This window comes from Camelus dromedarius, chromosome 7 (genome assembly GCF_036321535.1).
Source record: "Camelus dromedarius isolate mCamDro1 chromosome 7, mCamDro1.pat, whole genome shotgun sequence".
Taxonomy (NCBI): Eukaryota; Metazoa; Chordata; class Mammalia; order Artiodactyla; family Camelidae; genus Camelus; species Camelus dromedarius.
In genome coordinates, this window is record NC_087442.1 from 69,730,012 (window position 1) to 69,748,932 (window position 18,921).

Sequence of the window (18,921 nt, forward strand, 5' to 3'; positions counted from 1 at the left end):
TTTCTGATGTGGTTGGATGACACTGTTTACCTCTGCTTCTTTTCTTCTTTCCCTCCTTCCTACTTTCCTTTTTTCTTCTCTGCCAAATATACTTTGGAATGTTTCAGCATTTTCTCCAGTAATCATTCTCCAAAGTATCACCACAATTTCTGATAAATTTGGCATGTAAAGGAAATTGGATTGATTGAAAGATGTCGAGTATTTATTTACTCATTGCATTCTGTGTGTGAGATCCACACTGTTATTTAGAATACCGTGATATTATAGTAACTTTTAAATTCATGCTCCTACCTGTCATGATAACTGTTGATAAAATATTCTTAAATGGGGGGAGGGTAGAGCTCAGTGACAGAGTGCATGCCTAGCATGCACAAGGTCCTGGGTTCAATCCCCAGTACCTCCATCAAAAAAGTAAATATACCTAATTACCACCCCCTAAAAACAAAAAAACAAACAAAAAAATTCTTAAATGGGGTCATATTTGGGCTGGGAAAAAAAATGGAGTGTTTTCAAATTCTAAATACAATTATAATTTAAAATTGAGCACATTTTTTGAAACTGCACATGCCCGTTTCCTACCAGTGTCTTTGCTATACCTTATGAGAGCATGCTTCCCTCATTAATTGAGTCGTTAATAACAGTATAAGTCAGTTGATAAAGTGAAGATGCCAGAAGAGCAGGTTCAACATTGATGGGTGTCTTCTAGGAACGATCACAGTTTGTATCTCCAAGTCTTTGCTTAAGCCTTCCTGACATATCAAGTTGCTAAGGGACCAGTAGTGACACAAATCAGCTCAAGGTGGTTGATTATGATTCAGGATAAAGAAGTGATTCTCAGCAAGTCAGTTAATGTCAACTCAGCACTTAAAGGCCCTGAATAAAAAAGCATTTTAATAGGTGGATATTTGGGCACATTCAAGGGAGAAGGGACAAGAGGTACTAAACAGCAGAAAAACTCATTCTTTGGATTTAAGAAATAATACAGTGAAGATGGGTTAATTATATGAATAAAATGAAAATAAAAAGGCTTAGTGTCCAACAGAGTGTACTTTTGAAAGAGATGCAGTACCCCTACCCGATGAGAAGACACTGAACCCATTTAGTCCATCTGGAGAACAGCTGTTAGTGGGCTGTGTGTGCGTTATGTCTGCGAACAGCCCAGGAAGGAATGAAGGCAGCAGGCAGTGAAGGATTATGTGACTTAAATATCCCTGCGGGAGGAGACTCGCGTACCCTTGTTATAAATGAAATCTGGGTTCTGATAAAAGCAACAGTGATGATTATTGGTAGCTGTTACGTTAGTTTGGATCCTTAATAAGCCATACTTTAATGATACAATGGCTGTTAATAAGAACATTTAAGTTATGGAGGAAATCAGATTATAAATAGTTTATTTATTTGGAACTTATATATATATTTTGGAATTTAGTTTATAATATATTTATATATTAGCTTATTTATATATTTTAAATTTTGATAAAGATGTGTTTCTGCCCATAGTATACCATCTTGATAGGAATTTGCAGTAATAATGTCTTCACACAGTAGATGATCAACTTATAAAATGTCATTTTTTTTTTTGTGGCAACTTATAAGGCAGAAATACGTAGTTGAATGTTCAAGCTGCTTTATTATTTGAGTACAATATAGATGGCATTCTACTACATGTTTGGTAGGATATAAAGTAAAATATAAAGCTATTCTTAACATGATCAGAATGTACTAAGTTAGAAAGTACATGCATAAGGAAATATAATATGTGGTCAGAGGATAAAAGCTGTGAGAGAGATGAGCAGAAATTGTGAACTTCAGAGTGAGAAGTGCCATTTCCAGTGGGTGAGGTTAAGGAAAGCTTCATGGAGAAGGTGGCATCTGTGCTAGATATGTAAGGGTGGACATTATTTCAGCTGACGAAGGACATGAAAGGCAGTAATGATTTGATCTAAGACGTAGAGCCAGAATAATGCAGGGTGTGTTCAGGGAATCAGGGATGAATCTAGGTTGGCTGAAGTGTTGGGAAAGAAATGGGCAATGAGATTGTAAAGAAGGTGAAGTCAGATTTTGGCCTTCCACATTTAGTTGGTTGCAGTGAGCATTCTGCTTTAAGAAACTTACCTTGATTAATGTAGTCATGCGTTCAATCCTTCATTCATTTTACAAATGTGTGTCAGATGCCTAGTTGTGAAATACCAACAAGTACTTTGATAGAGTCAGGTATTTGTTAGATGTGGAGTCTTCCATCAACCAGAAAATTAAGGAAATAAACATTGTAGATAAGTTAGAAAACAAATGCGTGGTTACCCAGGGAAAAGGAGGTAGGAAGGAATAAATTGGGAGTTCAAGATTTGCAGATACTAACTACCATACGTAGAATAGATAAACAACAAACTTCTACTTTATAGAACAGGGAGCTTTTGCATTATATGTTGTAACATATAATGCAAAAGACTATGAAAAGGAATATATGTGTATATATATATGACTGAAACACTGTGCTGTACACCAGAAATTGATGCAACATTGTAAACTAACTATACTTCAGTTTTAAAAAGTTGTAGATAAGAAAGGGAAAAATAACTTTCTATAAGGCCTTACAGTTCTCATAATCCTTTCCTATTTGTTTTATCAAAATTAAATTTCCAAATAATTCTATGGGCATATAGTGTTTCCTCTGTTACACTGATGAGAAGACTGGCTTTTGGGTGGTTACTATGGTTCGTTTACTTCTTAGGATCATCCTGATGGTAAATAACCAAGCAGAACCCAAGCTAAATCTTCTGATTCCAAATCATTTACTCATGACAGGAAGAGATAAAATGCTATGAGGTCAAAGGAAGAAACCGTCACTGTCTGTGGGGATATCACAAATTATCTTCATGGAAACAGAAGTATTTGAGCTGGGAATGTGAAGAATAGTTAAGAACTTGGACACACATGACAGGAGTTGGGAATATGGGAGCAAGTAGAGGGCCTCACTGGCTAAAAAAAGAAAGCATCCGCATTATTGGTGAGATGAGCTTGGGCAAGTCATTGACATCTTCCATAATAATGATGCCTTTTGAATAATGGAGGTGATAACATGCTTTCTGCCAAACACATGGGATTGTTAGGAGGATTAACTGAACATTTGTATGAGAGGTATTTTTAAATATATGAAGTGCTTCTGAAGTTGGAATATAATGCACCGTGAATAATCTAAATATTTTAAACAGAGTTGATTTTTAAAGTTTACTCTCAGATTGTTTTCTGCATAGATACAGCCGCATAAATTGTTGGGTTCTGAGGTAACAGTCAAAAGTCGCTTGATCTACAGTATTAATAGCAACATTTCATTTTCAGTTTCATTTTTGCCCCTTTGCCCCATAAATTAATATATAATCCTAATTTTTATTCTAAACTCTAGAAAGGTATCTTCCCTAATTGTGTCCACCAAGTGGCCGGTTACTGAAACTCTTGAATTATCAAGAGGTCAGAGTTGAAAAGTTAGAGCTCTGGATAGAGGCTGAGAGCTTTGTTTCAAGAGATAATAAAGGTGAAATTTTGGGGACGATCACCACTTCTAGACTGTTAGGCGTATCTGTGAGAAAGTAAGCTTCTCTGCATCTTCCGAAGAGGATGTAGCACTATGAATCACATTGTCCTCAGGTACTCTGAGCAAATGGGTCCTCCACACAAGATGGAGACTGAGGCTGGACACTGTGTAGTGCTTTAATTTACATGAATTTATTACTTTCAAGTTTGCACTTATAAAGTAATTCTCTGTGTTATTACTTTTATAATCTATTGGGTAAAATAAAATCTTGGTCTCTTGTATCACTCCTTGAAAAGACCAGGAGAATTTCTGATACTTTTTGTTGCAAACACAGAATTATGACTATATTTGCTTATGCACATCCTGGCTCTTAAATGACTACCAGGTCTGAGGGGGAAGGACTAGAGATGTATCGACGCTCAGACACAAGCTTTAGGAAAGGGGGCTTTTACTTCCCTAAATAAATATGCCAGCTCTGTCTCACCCCTGCCCACCTGACACACATACACACATCCATACACATACACACCAACACACACATACCTTAAATGACCCAAATATCTGTGTGAAGAGGATGGCATTTAAATTAACTGTCTTCTCTGGTGGCTCTCAAGATGTGTGCTGTTCCAAATAAAGCTTAAGGATCCGCTGGCTCCAAGCCTAGACTTTTGATGCCAAGAAGAGTTGATAGCTTTGTCTCTTCTTGCTGGTTCATTAATGGAATTATTCACAGCAATACAGGTTCACTCTTTGGGTTTGCTTTCTGACACAGACACTGAACATTTGCTTTATAATTAGTAACAAAAGTGTTTCTTGTTTTTGTTGATTTTCTTTATCTATTTTGATGTGTAGCTTGGGGCAAGTTAGATTTAGGGAGAGATTTAAAGACTTCTTCGTAATGTCTGAGAATTCTCCTGGCTCTTAGGAAATTTTGTAATATATGAAATCACTTGTCATTTTTTCGAATGTTGATAGTGAACTACACGTTAGTGATGAAAGTGGATTTAGGTGTTTTTTTTTTAAGTCAAATTATGTTTAATCATGGTCCATATAGTAGTCAGTCTCCTGGCTGAAACTAGATATTTTATTTAACAAGAACATGGCCATCTCTCATGAGCTAAGAAACCCCCAAAAAAACAAATGCGTAGACTTCTGTATAAACTCTCTCCACTTATTAAAAAACAAAAAATAAAACAAAACAAAAACTGACGGAAATTTTCCAGATTGGCAGAGTGACTTAACTGGCCACTTCTTAAGATGGATCGGGCTTCTGCTTCTAGTAAGAAACTTATGGTGGAAAATCTGTTAAGAAAGTAGTAGAGCTATGCCGAGTGTCAGGAGGCTGGGACCTGTCGGGAAGGAAAGCCAGTCAGACATTCCTGATGGTGGAGCAGCAGAAGGAACTTCTAGAAGAGGGGTTTTGCTCTTTTTAGTTACTTGCTGTTTTAGCACAGAGGTGTTTTGTCACTCTGACTTGTAAGCAAAGACAACAACACAGTTCCTCTTAAAGAGACGGACTGAGCACACGTGTGTTCATCTCCTCTGTAGAGGTCCCATGTTAAAAAGATCGAAAGTATAGTAGTTCTGTGTACCTCAGTATAAGAAATGAATAAATGAAAACAACAATAAAATAAAAAGTACTCATGAAAAGAGAAAGTGTAATAGGAAGTTCCAGAAAATGGGAAAGACCACCAGTAACATCAATTGGCAGGTCAAAGTATCCCTAGAAGATAGAAAGTAAGTGGAAGGAAGTGACGGGAAAAGGGCTGCAGAGGCCACCGTCAGGTGGCTGCCGGAGGGAGATCCGTGAAGCTCTAAGCTTGGCATCAACAAATAAGAAAGTAATAGTGGGTTGTGTGTAGTCACCACGTAATACAGCAGAGGACTGCAGGAGGAACACTAGGACAAGTGGCCTCTTGCCTCATCTCCAGTGGAAGACGGTAGGTAGCGTAGGGAGAGGCTTTGCTTTTCTTCCCCTCAGGCAGAAGCCAGAGAATTTTCCAAATGAACAGATAAACTGCCTGAGGAAAGGCCCTCTGGAGAAAGCAAGGGCCTTGGAAAGAAGATTAAGAGGAGGTAATGCTCCTCTCCTGCAACAGAGTGATAGAGGGGAGAACATGCACAAATAAAATGTACTCAGCAAGGAGTCAGAGGCACTAAATCTGTTACCTTCTCAAGCTGCCCTTACTTTGGACACTGGCCCTCTGCCATGACGTCTCCTCTCATTCGAAGGAGAGCACTAATGGGGAAGCAGAACCATCCACAAATACAGAAAAACCTCTGTTGGTTACTGATCCTAAGTAATGGAGACATTCGCTGTAAATGAGTCGTTTGAAGAGACTAGCTTGACGTTTTAGCAGTAGCACCACATGAAGGACATAGATGAACTAGTGAAAAACAAAACACCTCACCTCATAGGAAAGAGTTTACTCGGGAAATACAAAGAACTTGTAAAAATTTATATTATTCCTGAGAAATACTTAAGAGGGTAATTCAAATTTCATTCAGATTTCAGTGGGCAGATTGAGGGAAAAAGTGGGCCCAGTTGATGTTCTGGGAAAGAAAAACCTAGAATTTTCCCAGCTTGTGTAGCAAGTTAAGTTACTCACTTAACTGAATACCTATGTTTCAGGCACTGTTCTAGACTGTCCTAGATATGAGTGAACAAAATAGACAACATTTATTTTCTCAAGGAATGCGCATTCTAGTAAGAGTGGCAAATAAAAACATAGTATGACAGATGGTGCTGAATGTTAGGGAGAAAAATGAAGTAGGTGTAGGTGAAGGTTACAGCGTGGGCCAGTAGAGGGATGGTGATGTACTTTGTTCCCTCACTCCCTTTCACTGGGGATTAGAGTCTGGGAGTTGATGGATGACTTAGGAATCTGGAATTCTTAGTGGTGACTAAAGTCTAATTTGTGTGCACAGTGATAACTGAAATTGTGGTTTCAGAGGGTGGGGGATAAGAAAGGAAAAGGTGAGAATGTACCCAGGAATGTGTAGAATTCTGAGATTCCCCTCTTTACTCCTTCCTGTGATGATGTGGAGGAAGATGTGATGATGATGTGACCATTTTATCTTCCCTGTAGGGAGCTCATTTTAGACTCTTCCCCATGGACCTGTAGACGTTTCTGGGGAAGTGGCTTTCTGAAACTGAGCTCCCTTGGGACTCTGGGAGCTCTGGGGCTCTAAGAGAAATATTAAAAATCATGGAAATTATATAGGTCTAATAGGGGCTCCAGAAAGAAATAACCAAGACTAAGGAGACCAGCTCTAGAACTTTCCTCTGAGCCAAAGAAAGATGGAAGTCGTCAGATTATACAGACCCACCAGTGGCCGAGTAAGAATAATAAAATGTCTGATAGATACACCCTGGTGAGATAATCAGGTTTCCAAGGATAAGGAGAAAACTTGAAAGACTTTCGCATAGAAAAACATTTCTGTCTACAAAAAGATGAGAAATCGGGCAGCTATAATACTCAATAGCAATACAAAAGGAAGCAGATAGGGAGCAATTTCTTTAAATTTCTAGAGACGGTGAAAATACGAATTCTGCATCTAGGCAAAAGACCAAGAGAGAGTGTGAAGGCAGCTTAAGAATTTTTCACACATGAAAGAGTTAATAAAAGTCATTGCCACTCTATACACACATGTATATGTGTGTAAATGTATATGTAGGTGTGTGTAAATATATCAGTAGGCCTTCCTCTATTAAAATGGAAAATAAAAAGAATGAGATGAACTAGCTGACTATACCCAAGAAATGAAGAAGACTAGAAAGACATTAAGTCATTTTTTCCAAAATTTGATTGCATAATCGTGTGGAATAGGAGATGACATTAGATATACATAAATCAAACTCAGAAAGTTACACATTATTTAACTCTGTGTTAACATACATAATTAATACATCACATGTAATTTCTTGGATTTTGCTTAAGACACTCCTAAGATAGGTGATAATGTAAGGTTGTCTTTTGAAAAAGTGTAGCTTTTATGAAAGGAGCAAATATATAATATCTTAAATTTATAGATTGAAACTTATTATTTGCTGTTAAAATAACAACCATGAAAAAAAGTCAAAGCAGAAGTTAACATTGATTCTGGAGAGTAATACTTAGTGGCCGAGAGAGAGACTTTTACTTTTTAATGTTTTACCTTTCTGTACTATGTTTTTAACCTTGTAAATTCATCTTACGGTTATAATTAATACTTGAGTAACTTAAAAAATTCTCATTCATCAAATGATTGGTTACACAATTCTATGATGTGAAGGAATAGATAAATTAGGTTCTTGATTTTCACATCTTTAGCCTTGGCATTCTACTTGGTGAAATGCCAAGAATTTTTGGTTCCAAATAACGATGATGATTTGAAATGCCTTATGCCTGTGGTGCCAAATTAGGTCACTTTTTAAATTTGTTTTTTGCTTGTCACAGCAGTGTGTACTTTAACTGGCACCATTTTTATATAAACCCAATAAAGAGGAAAAAAGTCTATTGATTCTAAATATTAGGTTTTTTAGACGATAAAGAATGTTATTTCTTTTTTTGCTGTTTTTTTCTAGTAATCTATATGTTATCCTTCATAAACAGGATTTAAAACAAAAATACCTTGATGATAACAAATTTTTTTTTCTTTATTTAAAATAATTTTCTCATGAATTTAGAGGAATAGAAATAATCACTTAAAAATCCATATTACTTAAATATATTCACAAATAAATGCCGTATTTATTGAGCTTTTCTTTTCTAAGAGGTCCGTTCCGCAGCACTTTCCTCATGACTTGGATGCTCCCCCTGTGAAATAAATATGTGTTCCTCATGCGCTGCCCGTAAGTTTAATCATTAGAACCAAAATGTTTTTTAACTTTCAGCTTTTAAATGGCTAGCTGCTTCAGGTGTCTTTCTGCATATCCGTCTTTTATGACATCTAAGCCTCTTGCTACATGTTATTGCAACTAGTGTGATGATCTGAATAGCTTCGTAAAAACAGATGTTCTGCTGTAAAAGCAGACAGCTGCAACTAACCAAATCACTTATTGGATCAGTAAAATTAATACAGTGGTGGGTTAACTTATTCATTGTTCACATCCTGTGGGAAATCACACATAGTTAACACTCTCCCTGTTCTGTCTTTATTAGCTTAGATAAAATGGGGCTCTTACTTAAGAACATTTCAAAAGTACTAATTGAAGAGGAAGATGTCAATAATCTATTAGAAGCTTATAATTATTTTCCTTAAGATAATGCCAATATCAAAAACATCAATAAGGCATCAAAAGATCTGGGCAGGCGTCCTAGCTCTGCCCTTCACATGTGTAGTCTTGCTGATAGTCCTGTGAATTCACTTAAAAGTAGTTCTAATTACCTTTCACCAGGAAGCAACAACTGCACTATAAACCATGCTTCTTGCCTTTTTCTTAGTTTACTCTTACGGTGATGCGGTCAGGTCGTTTTAATTTTTCTGCCTATTTAGTTTCCTTATTTATGATATGAGAGTTGTCATGAAGTAAAAAATCACATATGTTAATATAAGTAGAAGTGCTTTGAAATTGAAACAAATAAATATTTACTATTAATCTTTTAAAAAATTCCAATAAGCAAGTAGGGATAGCGCCTTCATTATTAACTCCGTTTGTCTGTTGCTGAGAAACTGAGATTAACAATTTAAGTGACTTGCAGGGTGACAGAATTACTTAGTAGTGTATCTCATACAAGAAGCTAGATCTGCTGACCCAAAATTTAGCATCTTTTTTTTTTTGATAGATCACATTATTTTTAAATAGATCATTTCCTGAATTTCTAGTTTACAGGAAGAGTGTGTATGTGTGTTTGAGAGAATGAGAGTTTTACATATTTTTAAGTGAAAAAGGAATTAACCTTCTTGGCCAGAGTTCATTTGTGAAAGTTAGTGTAAATAATTTGAAGTCCAAGAGCACTGATTTGATACCTTCATACCCAGTCTTGCTAAAACCAGAGCCTTATATTACTACTGAGTTCTTTTTTGTTCTTTGGAAAATGTGAGCTCCTGCTCTGAGCCAGTCACTCTGTTAGACTTTGAAAACACAGATGATGAAGTGGATAACTTTGCTCATTGTTAGTAATAGAACTCAGAGTTTAGAAGAGTCAATAATTTAGCAAATGAAGATGGAATCTTGTTTGTAAAAATAGAAAATACTAAAGATTGTACAAGTGAAATCTGATCTCACCTGAATATAAAACAGTAAACCACCTTTCTTATCTTTTTTTTCTCTCTAATCAAAAACGAGATTTTAAAATCAATTGTAAAACAATTGCTAGAAATATGACATTTCTATCATTTGTTCAGGAAAGTCAGACTTTTCAGTGGAATTTATAAAATATCTCTTAGGATTGGATTTCTACTTATGTAAAGCAATTAAAAAGGCATTGGCAGGCTTCATCATGGGAACATGTAACTAAAAATTCTGTAATTGCATTTGTTGGGAAAAGTTTTAATATGTAGATCTATGTGTTTTTTTTTTTTTTTACCTTGAGAGAGGGATTAAAAAATAGAAGGAAATAAATGGTAATGAAAAATGTGGCTAGGCTCTGAAAATAATGTAAAGCTAATTGAGGATAATTTTAAAGTCAGGTTTTCTTTAAACACACTCTTGAAAATGTACGTACGTACAACTATATAAAATTTGAATAAATTATAGATGATGAGGGGCTCTCATTCACAGAGAGCTGAAAGAAGCTAAAATCCCTTGTGAAATTTGTATTTTTATATAAGCTTTAATATATTTTAAATATTTCATATATGTATTTTTAGAAGTATTTCTTTCCAAGTTAACATACAAGTGATTTTAATTCTAGTTAACATCTGATTGAATTATAGATATGTAACTTTCAGCATACATAATATGTTCATAAAGTTTGTGAGACCTTTGATTCTTTTCACTAATGTAATTTTTAAATTTTTAAATGAAGTAATAAGAGGACAGTCAATAAGCTATTTAAATAATTGCACAAACATTGCCTAATTGGAGTTATTGGATTGCAGGCTACAAAACTGTGTAAGAGCTCAAGGTGTGTTAATCATTTGAGGTGTAGAAGTTTGAATTTTTTTGAGAAGCATATGAGAGGCAGTCAGAAGTGTTAATGTATAATACATGTAAGTTTAGTTTATTGATTTGGGGTCCTCTTCTCTTGTTTAACTGTGATGGAGTACAAATACATTTTCATGTCCATGTAATTATTTTGTAAATTGTATTTTGATGAAAGTGTTGGTTTTCTTGTTTTGGAGTGGAATTTGATCCTATTTTGTGAAGACTGACACATGTTAATGCTAGCCTTTGGTGAACATTATGATGCTTTATGAAGAAAAAAGTACATGTTTAGATTAGTTGCAAGGTTTGTTAATGATTGCTGAATTATACAGCAGAACTTGTAATCCACACAGTTTCAGAGAAGTATCTATTCAGATTCTGGATGGATTACCTTAAATAAGACTGTTTCACCAAGTTGCTGAGCATGTCATCACAGTCCTGAGAAGTGATAGTGTCTAGTTTTTAACCAAAATAAATTGTGCATTAATATGCACAGCTGAAGATGTCAACTGCAGTGAGCCATCTGCAGCCAAGCTGCTGTCAGCGAGTAGCTGCCTCTCTGTGGAGGAGGTCACGTGGTTTGGACATTCCTTGAATAGCAGAAAGCACAGTCTTATCAAACTTTAGCTTGGGTTTCTGTTTATGGTATTACACATTGTTATCCAATATGTATTATTTAATTATATTTTCTATGGCATTTGAAATAATATGAATAATATGATACAGATAATACATTCAGTATTTGAAGAAATTTGATGAGAAATGGGAAAAAATTTCGAATAATTCATCATTAAATAATATCTAAAGTTTACTTGGTATCTAATACAGAGGTAAGAGTAATAGGAAGTGTTTGCTCTTTTTATGAGTGTGTATGAGGAGAGAAGAGAGGAAATAACTGGAAAAAATTTGAAGCCCTATCTATTTGAGTTTAAGTGCTGTGGTTCAAACTATAGGAGTAATGGTTGCAAAGGGACGGACTTTAATTGATAATGGAATGCTAAGTGGTGAAGGAGGAAGGTCGTTGTGGACCATATAAGATAGGTAGTATTTAGGTAAGTGGAAGAGGAATACAAATTGGATTTCGAATCATGACTCGGGTAAGAGAAAATGTGAATACTGCCTCCATGGAGTAAATGGTACATTTAGATGTAATGGTTTGCAGAAAAGTTTAGTTGTGATGCATCAAGAAGTAAGAACCCTATAGATTTTATCATACAAGGATAGGATGAATGTATGATTGAAGAAAATGTATTTAGCTAATGTGAATGGTATGAACCCCAGCGAATGTAAATCTCTAACATGGTGTTTGTTCTTTAGATGTTCCATTATTCCTAGTACTGTGCTATGTTGTTGAACAGAGATTCCATTATACAACTTCTGTAGATTTTGTGTTTAAAATTTTCACTTTGGAGCACACTGAAGGTTGGATGTTAGTCATTATCCTTCTGGAGGCTTCCATTCTCTTTTGAAGCTAAATCGATTAATAACAGTTCAAGCAGGAATATGCTTTTATTTTGGACCCCAAAATTTGCCACCTCGCCTTATTGCTTAGATGTATTGATTATCTTGACTTATTATTAAAGACATACTCTTTTTATTGAAGTAGAGTCAGTTTACAAGTGTTGTGTCAATTTCTGGTGTACAGCATAAAGTTTCAGTCTACATATACACATATATTTGTTTTCATATTCTTTTTCATTCTAGGTTACTACAAGATATTGAATATATTTCCCTGTGCTATACAGTAGAAATTTGTTATCTATTTTAGATATAGTAATTAGTACCTGTAAATCTCAGGTCTCCCAATTTATTCCTTCCCACCCCCTTTTCCCCTTGGTAAGCATAACCTTGTTTTCTTTGTGTGTGAGTCTGTTTCTGTTTTGTAAATAAATTCATTTGTGTCTTTTTTTTTTTAAGATTCCACATATAAGTGATATCATATAGTATTATTCTTTCTCTTTCTGGCTTACTTCAGTTAGAATGATGATTCCCCAGGTCCATACATGTTGCAGCAAATGACATTATTTTATTCTTTTTATGTACTATTCCATTGCATATATATACCACAATTTCTTTATCCAGTAAAGAAGTACTCTTAAATGTCAGAATCTAATTTTTCAGTGATCAATGATTCTAATACTCTTTTAGAAAGCGGTGCCAATAATTGAAACTTTATGTGAAATTCACAATGAAATTTTCAAGTGCTACCCCTTGAAACATTTAATAAGACATTTATGATTATCCAGCAAAAGCCTTAGCCTATGAAGTTCTATTACTAGACCTTCATTATTTCACGTGAGTCAGCTCAGATGAATAACAAAGGCTCAACAGAAGGGAACCCTGGGGATTGGATTAAATAGGGAGGTGTGTTAGTAATTATATGCAGGTCTACATTAGAATACACAGGGACCTCAGAATGAGCAGAAATGCTGGCTGACTACTCTCTTACCCCCATTTGTGTAGCATATTAAGTCAGAAGACTGACGAGCAGTCAGTTTATGCCTTTCTTTTGTTCCTTTCCATAGAGCTGATTGAATTAGAGTAGCTCATTTAAACAACTGTCTCCAGATTCTGAATTTCATTTATGTACTTTCTGTAAGTAAAGCTATAGGTAGAGAAAGCAAAGGATGACTTTTTCCCTTATTATATAAAATCTAGAGTGTAGGAATAGTTAAGGCATGATATATTTATGTAACACAGAATCTTTGGTTTTATTGCTTGTGTAGTGAAAGTCAGGGTCCTTCCAGGACCGGATGATAAAGTTGCAGGCTCCCCTGGTATTGTTTCTTGTATTTCTCCCATTGTTAATCAGATGGATGTGGATGATTAGAAAACTCCAGTGTTCACGTTACAGAGAGACTTAAAATCTTAGGGGATGCACACTAGTTGTGTCAGGAGACGTGGGGAGTTTATGAAACATTGGTGGAAGTCTTCTCAGAATTAGACTTGGCTTTGGCTATCATCTGACTTCTAGAGCATAGGAAAGAAGTGATAAAGACTAAGCTCTTCTGAGATCCTCATTCATAGCTGTAGTGAATGAAGACCCCATCATGCAGAACCAGGGGAGCCAGCTGTAGTAGAGACATGGGTACCAAATGAAAGTGGCAGCAGCCGTCTGAGGCAGTGATGATAGTCAGCTCAGGCTCATCTCTGCTCAGGGTTAGAGAGAAACATTTGATTGTAGAAGTGAAACAAGACAGTGATTGTCTCCAAGCAGTGAAAATACGTATGGTTAGCAGGTGTGGTAATTATGGGGCTCCTTCATTTTGAATCAAAATGGGGATAGATGGTCCCTGGCCAGAGGTATAGAGTAAGGAGAATTGTGTACAACCAGAAAATCAAGGCAGAAACCTGTCATACTGGCTTGGTAAACAGTGGGGATTCACAGAATAAACACAGAAATGCTGTAGCTTGAAGAGCATAAACATTTTAATTAATTACTTCAAACCAGCTCAAAAAATATTTGTGAACATCTAAATGATTAAAGGGTCAGACTATACCAGGAAGTCCTCGTTATGTGTTGCTTACAGTCTTTGGGGGAATGTAGACCTGGAGATAAGCAGAATTGTATCAGTGCTAGCTTAAGAACTCTAACAAAATGGTATATTTTTATTTTCTTGCAGAAAATGAACTTTATTTCACAGTTATTGGAGAGATATTGAGGTTCGAAGGAAAGTAGAGTCAGCCTTTTCTGTGGTGGTTTGTTGTAAATAGGTAATATTTAGTAGACGTATAAAATATTTGAAAAATGACAGGGGTCAGATGGGGGACAGTGGTTTGGAGATGAGAACGAATGGATGGGAAGTCACCTTTCATAAGCAATGCAGACACACTTGAGGAATAAGCGACAGTGCACTAAAAATATTACAGGATTTCTAAGGCAAATGACCAAGAGGGCAAAGGTGCTATTACTCCTCGTTACTCTCCCACAGTGCATCGTGGAAAAGGAGATCGCGGTTCTTGATGTTAATGTCGGGGCGGGCTGTGGACTTTTTCATTTTCTCAATGTATAGGAAGGCTTTTTTTGTTTCCACCTGAATCAAGATTTTGGAAATGCTGCGTTCAGTGGCAGATTAAATTCTGAGATAATACTCATTTCTATTTTCAACATATCTGGCCAGTAGAATTGAATAAAAAGGAGGCTGTTTCAGAAAAATCCTAAGAGGATAAAAAGCTTTTCATATTGTGAAAGCTATAGACAGTGATTTTAACCTGTGTTCTCACTGTGAGGAGCAACATTGAGGGATCAAATGTCTTTTCATGTGTTATTTATCAAAGTAAGAAAAATGTAGTCATGAAAAGAACAAAAGATGGGCCAGTGGAGTCTGTTCAAAAACAGAATGTCATAAGAGAGAAGCACATTGTGCCCCTATGAAGATGCAGTGACCTATGTCATATACATTCCTACGTAAACTACAAGGAGACATTTGGTACTGGAATGAGGACAGTGTAGAACGTGCGTCCTAATGTTGATGTAAATCATACATTAGGTAAGCCAGGGAGTGTTCTCATTTTGCAGTCGTCCAAAGATGGAGTAAGAGCCTACTGGCTGGCTGTGTGTGAAACTCCAGTGTTCATATTCTAGAAAGACTTAAAATCTTACTGATAAAACCAAATGCACCCAAGAAATTGGAGGGGGGCACTTGAGGGAGAACTTGGAGGAAGATAAGAAAAAAATGACTCATCACAGTATCATCATCAGATACTTATTTTATATATTATCCTTGAAATCACATTATGCTTTCACTTGTTTCTTCTATAGTGTAGTCTCCATAAGGACAGAGATTTTTGACTCCTTTATACAGTGGGATGTGCTAAGTAGAAGTTGCTCAATAAATATTTGAATAAAGAAATAGTTTTTGTTTTCTCACATTTGATTATGTCGCCTAGGAGGAAGAAGTAATACTCTTGCTAATTTAAGAAATTAGCAAGGTGTTAATAATTTGAGAAGCTTATGATGAGTTGTATAACTAAAAACTTCATGAGCCATCAGTAGAGAAAGTATCTAACGTAACTGATTTGTGGACTCTAATAAGTTACCATTTATTTTCTGTCTTACAGGGTTTTCTGTTTCTAGGAATAATCAAACTTGGAGTAAATCAAAGGCAAAGAATAAGAAAATTAACATCAGAAGAAAAATACAATCTCTGTTGATTTTTATTTTTCTTAAAATATAGAGCACTTAAGCTTCTGAGACTCATATTTTAATGTACTTATCATTTTAATACTTCAATATAAATTTAAAATAAAATAATATGTATATAAAGTAAAATAACTTGATCTATATTTTGTTTTGAGTGATGAGAGAGAGAATTTCAAAAGGTACCGTGCATTTTTAAAAATGTACTTATTTTTACATTGTTAATATCTCAGTGACCATTATTTCATACTATTTCTAGATAAAAGAGTGGCTCTGTTTAAACTGTCAGATGCAAAGAGCTCTCGGAGGTGATCTGGCTCCAGTTCCATCCTCACCACAGCCCAAACCGAAGACTGCCCCTGTTCCTGCATCAGCAGTGAGCAAACCTTCTCCACAGTCACAGATTTCTCCAAAGAAGGATGCTACCGCCAGACAGGATATCTCAAAGACACCCGAGGCTAAAAAGCCCCCACCGCTAGTGACACAGCCAACCCTCCCTGGCCCCCCGCCAGTCCCAGCCCAGCAGCCTCTTGTGGCAGAGCCCTCATCCAAGCCGGCGCCTCCCAAAGAGCCCTCTGTCCCATCTGAACAGGCCGAGGTCTCCGTGGCTGATGATAAACCAAAGCAGCCCAAGACAGTAAAGCCAGCCACAGATACGGTGTCTTTATCAACAGCAGCAAAACCTGGTATTCCGAGCTCCAAAGTACCATCCCAGGATCGAGAGAAAATAACTCCTCCGCTAAAACCAGACGCTGCCAAACCCTCACAGAGTTTTCCGCCAACAGGAGAAAAAGTCACCCCATTTGACTCTAAAGTCATACCTCGACCTGCATCAGATTCAAAAATTATTTCACATCCTGGCCCTAGTTCAGAGGGTAAAGGCCAAAAACAGGTTGATCCCATTCAAAAGAGAGAAGAACCCAAGAAAGCACAAACCAAAACGAGTCCTAAGCCAGATGCCAAGCTGGTGCCAAAGGGGTCACCGACACCCCAAGGTCCACGACCTTCCACTGGCCAACCTGCCCCCCCGTCTCCACAGCCTGCAAAGCCTCAGGAGCAGTCAAGACGTTTTAGTCTGAATCTGGGAAGTATTACCGATGCGCCTAAATCACAGCCCACAACTCCTCAAGAAACTGTGACAGGGAAACTCTTTGGGTTTGGAGCATCCATCTTCAGCCAGGCATCCAGTCTGATCTCCACAGCAGGCCAGCCTGGATCTCATGCGCAGAGTGGTCCAGCAGCCCTGGCAAAACAAGTCCCTTCTCCTTCACAGCCACCCACTTCTCAGGGGCCACCCAAATCCACAGGCCAGGCCCCACCAGCACCTGCAAAGGCTATACCAGTGAAAAAGGAGGCAAAACCTCCAGGAGCTGAGAAGGTAGAGCCCAAAGCTGAGCAAGTTTCAACAGTAAAAAGAACAGAACCAGAAAAGAAACCTCTGCCTACTAAGGACAGCAAACCTTCAGCAGCTGTGCCTGAAAAGGCTGCTCTTCCCCCCAAATTGGAAGAAACCCCCAAACCAGAATCAGCCTGTCCTCTCTGCAAAACTGAACTCAACGTAGGTTCTAAGGATCCTCCTAACTTCAACACTTGCACCGAATGCAAGAACCAAGTGTGTAATCTCTGTGGATTTAACCCTACACCACACTTGACTGAGGTAAGCAATATTTATATTACATCTGAATGTGAGTATATTGTACTTATTCTGATATTTTTTTGGTTGCCAAAAATTCTGAGCAAAAAACACATTTCTGGTAAAGAAAACACATTGATGTTGATATCTTTGAAGAAGTTTCAATTACTTAATACAAGCTTATTTCCTTATTAAAAATTTACATGATTTAGGCTTTTCTTGCTTAATGTACCAGAAGTAAGAAGATGAAATAAGCCAACAACTTAAAATAACAATTATCTTAATTCTATGCATTAACAACCTATAGCTTTGGAGGACTATCTGGTTTTCGCTTAAATGCACCAAATAAGAGTTGTAATTTAATGTTTCCGATGTCTCTAATCCTTCCAGTCTCTTTGATACCTTACAAAAAAGAAGTTGGATTGATTGCAAATCCATAACCAACATGAGATCTGTTATTTTACTAAAATTGTTAAGAACTTTGTGTAAGTTAATAGTATTGTCTACTAGAAAACATTGATTGAAATATGTAGTTTCTAGACTGTTTATAATTCTGTTTGAGCTGTTGTTATCTGGCACAGATATAATAGGGCACTTTATTACCGGAAAGGAAAAGAAGTTACATGGATTTCAGTGACTAATGTCAAGGATTTTTTATAGGGTGACAAAAATGCTTTTTCCACAGTGTAAATGACCAAAAAGCATATGGCAAATTTCTACCTAATAAGAGTTATAGAGGAATGACTCTGTAAGTACTAATAATGCCTGAAGACTATTAGAATATTTGGATCTTGGGAGAGTGATGGGTTGAATGATTGCTACTGTCTTAGATAAGTACAGTGATATTTTAATAAACATTTTGGGATTGAATTTAAATAATTGTTCATAGTTTTATACAAATCAAAAATACTTGAGGATTTGATTTATTTTATTTGACTCTCATTGATTTTATAATTAATTGGAATGTAAAAAATTGAACAGCTTTTTAGCAGTTATAAGAAGAAACTTTAGATGTTGGTGTTGTTCCCGAGTTAAGTTTTTTAAAAAGAATAAATTATAAAATACTTTTATTTTTTACTTTTGAAATCTATTTGGTTGCTTTGACATATTTAACACCGTACGGAAGTCGTGTCCCTATAGTCTTAAGCTGATTTTTATCCTCTTTAACTGTGATGAACAGTGTTAACTAAGATCCACTTTAAAGGTAGATAAAACTTGGTTTCTCTTAGCACTTCATGGATGGTAACAACTGTGGTCATTACTTACAGTGTTTGGATTCAGTGCAAAAGCAAAACGAAAAAACAACCTTCAGTGTCCTCCATATTTTTAGAAGAGTTGTTTTTCATTGTGTGTTTGTGAAGAGGGAAATTTTGGTTTTCCCAGGACAATTGTATTAATTTAATGGATTTAAAAAATTGTACCCTTTAACAAGGAGCCTTATGGTATCAACACCATGCAGTTAATTTAAATAGTTATAAAACAAACTGCTCCACTGAAAGCTATGATGTCTGCACATAAAGTGTGTTTTGTGCACACTATAAAGA

The 18,921-nt window shown here is 36.3% G+C and overlaps 1 protein-coding gene across 5 annotated transcripts in view; it reads left to right on the forward strand.

Moving 5' to 3' along the window:
- PCLO (piccolo presynaptic cytomatrix protein) overlaps nt 1–18,921 on the forward strand; it is a 310,859-nt gene that overhangs the window by 7,883 nt on the left and 284,055 nt on the right. For all 5 annotated transcript variants that reach the window (XM_064487619.1, XM_031454792.2, XM_064487621.1 and 2 more), the window contains exon 3: nt 16,004–17,401. In XM_064487619.1, coding sequence (XP_064343689.1) covers nt 16,004–17,401 — 1,398 coding nt within the window. The remainder of the gene's footprint in view (nt 1–16,003; nt 17,402–18,921) is intronic.